This window comes from Nanorana parkeri, unplaced genomic scaffold (genome assembly GCF_000935625.1).
Source record: "Nanorana parkeri isolate BGI_ZX_2015 unplaced genomic scaffold, ASM93562v1 scaffold3887, whole genome shotgun sequence".
NCBI classification, from domain to species: domain Eukaryota; kingdom Metazoa; phylum Chordata; class Amphibia; order Anura; family Dicroglossidae; genus Nanorana; species Nanorana parkeri.
Window position 1 is genome coordinate 28,899 of NW_017310154.1, and position 604 is coordinate 29,502.

At 60.3% G+C, this 604-nt stretch overlaps 1 protein-coding gene across 1 annotated transcript in view; it reads left to right on the forward strand.

Annotated features, from left to right (window-relative positions):
• PEX6 (peroxisomal biogenesis factor 6) overlaps positions 1-601 on the forward strand; it is a 23,601-nt gene extending 23,000 nt beyond the window's left edge. Inside the window, exon 9 of the mRNA XM_018575409.1 lies at positions 355-601. Coding sequence (XP_018430911.1) covers positions 355-601 — 247 coding nt within the window. The remainder of the gene's footprint in view (positions 1-354) is intronic.
• The last annotated feature ends 3 nt before the right edge of the window (positions 602-604 follow it).

The window sequence follows — 604 nt, forward strand, 5'->3', positions numbered from 1 at the left end:
CGCGCTCGGGGGTCGGGACGCAGCGCGCTCGGGGGTCGGGACGCAGCGCGCTCGGGGGTCGGGACGCAGCGCGCTCGGTGGTCGGGACGCAGCGCGCTCGGGGGTCGGGACGCAGCGCGCTCAGGGGTCCCATATCCTCAAGGTGGGCAGGTTCATGGCCAGGACCCGGGACTCTGAGGCCTTCACAGTGGTTTCAGCTGATATTCCATTCTTCCTGGTCTGCTCCGCAGGACTGAGGTGAAGGTGTCATGGTGGCACCCAACTGGACCAGACCAGGTCCTCGGACGTCACCTGCGTGGTCTTCCGTTCATGGTGGACATGCATTTTTCAGGATGCACAGCGCTGACCCCCCTCTCTGTCTCCCCTCCAGGTTCCTTCAGTGCGCTGGAAGGATGTTGGTGGACTTCAAGAAGTGAAGTGTCAGCTCTTGGACACAGTACAACTTCCTCTTGAGCACCCTGAGATGCTTTCCTTGGGCCTTCGTAGGTCTGGAGTCTTACTTTATGGGCCACCAGGAACTGGAAAAACATTGCTTGCCAAAGCTGTGGCCACTGAATGTGCCATGACGTTCCTCAGGTATGGGAGGAGCATGTGTGACTGACGT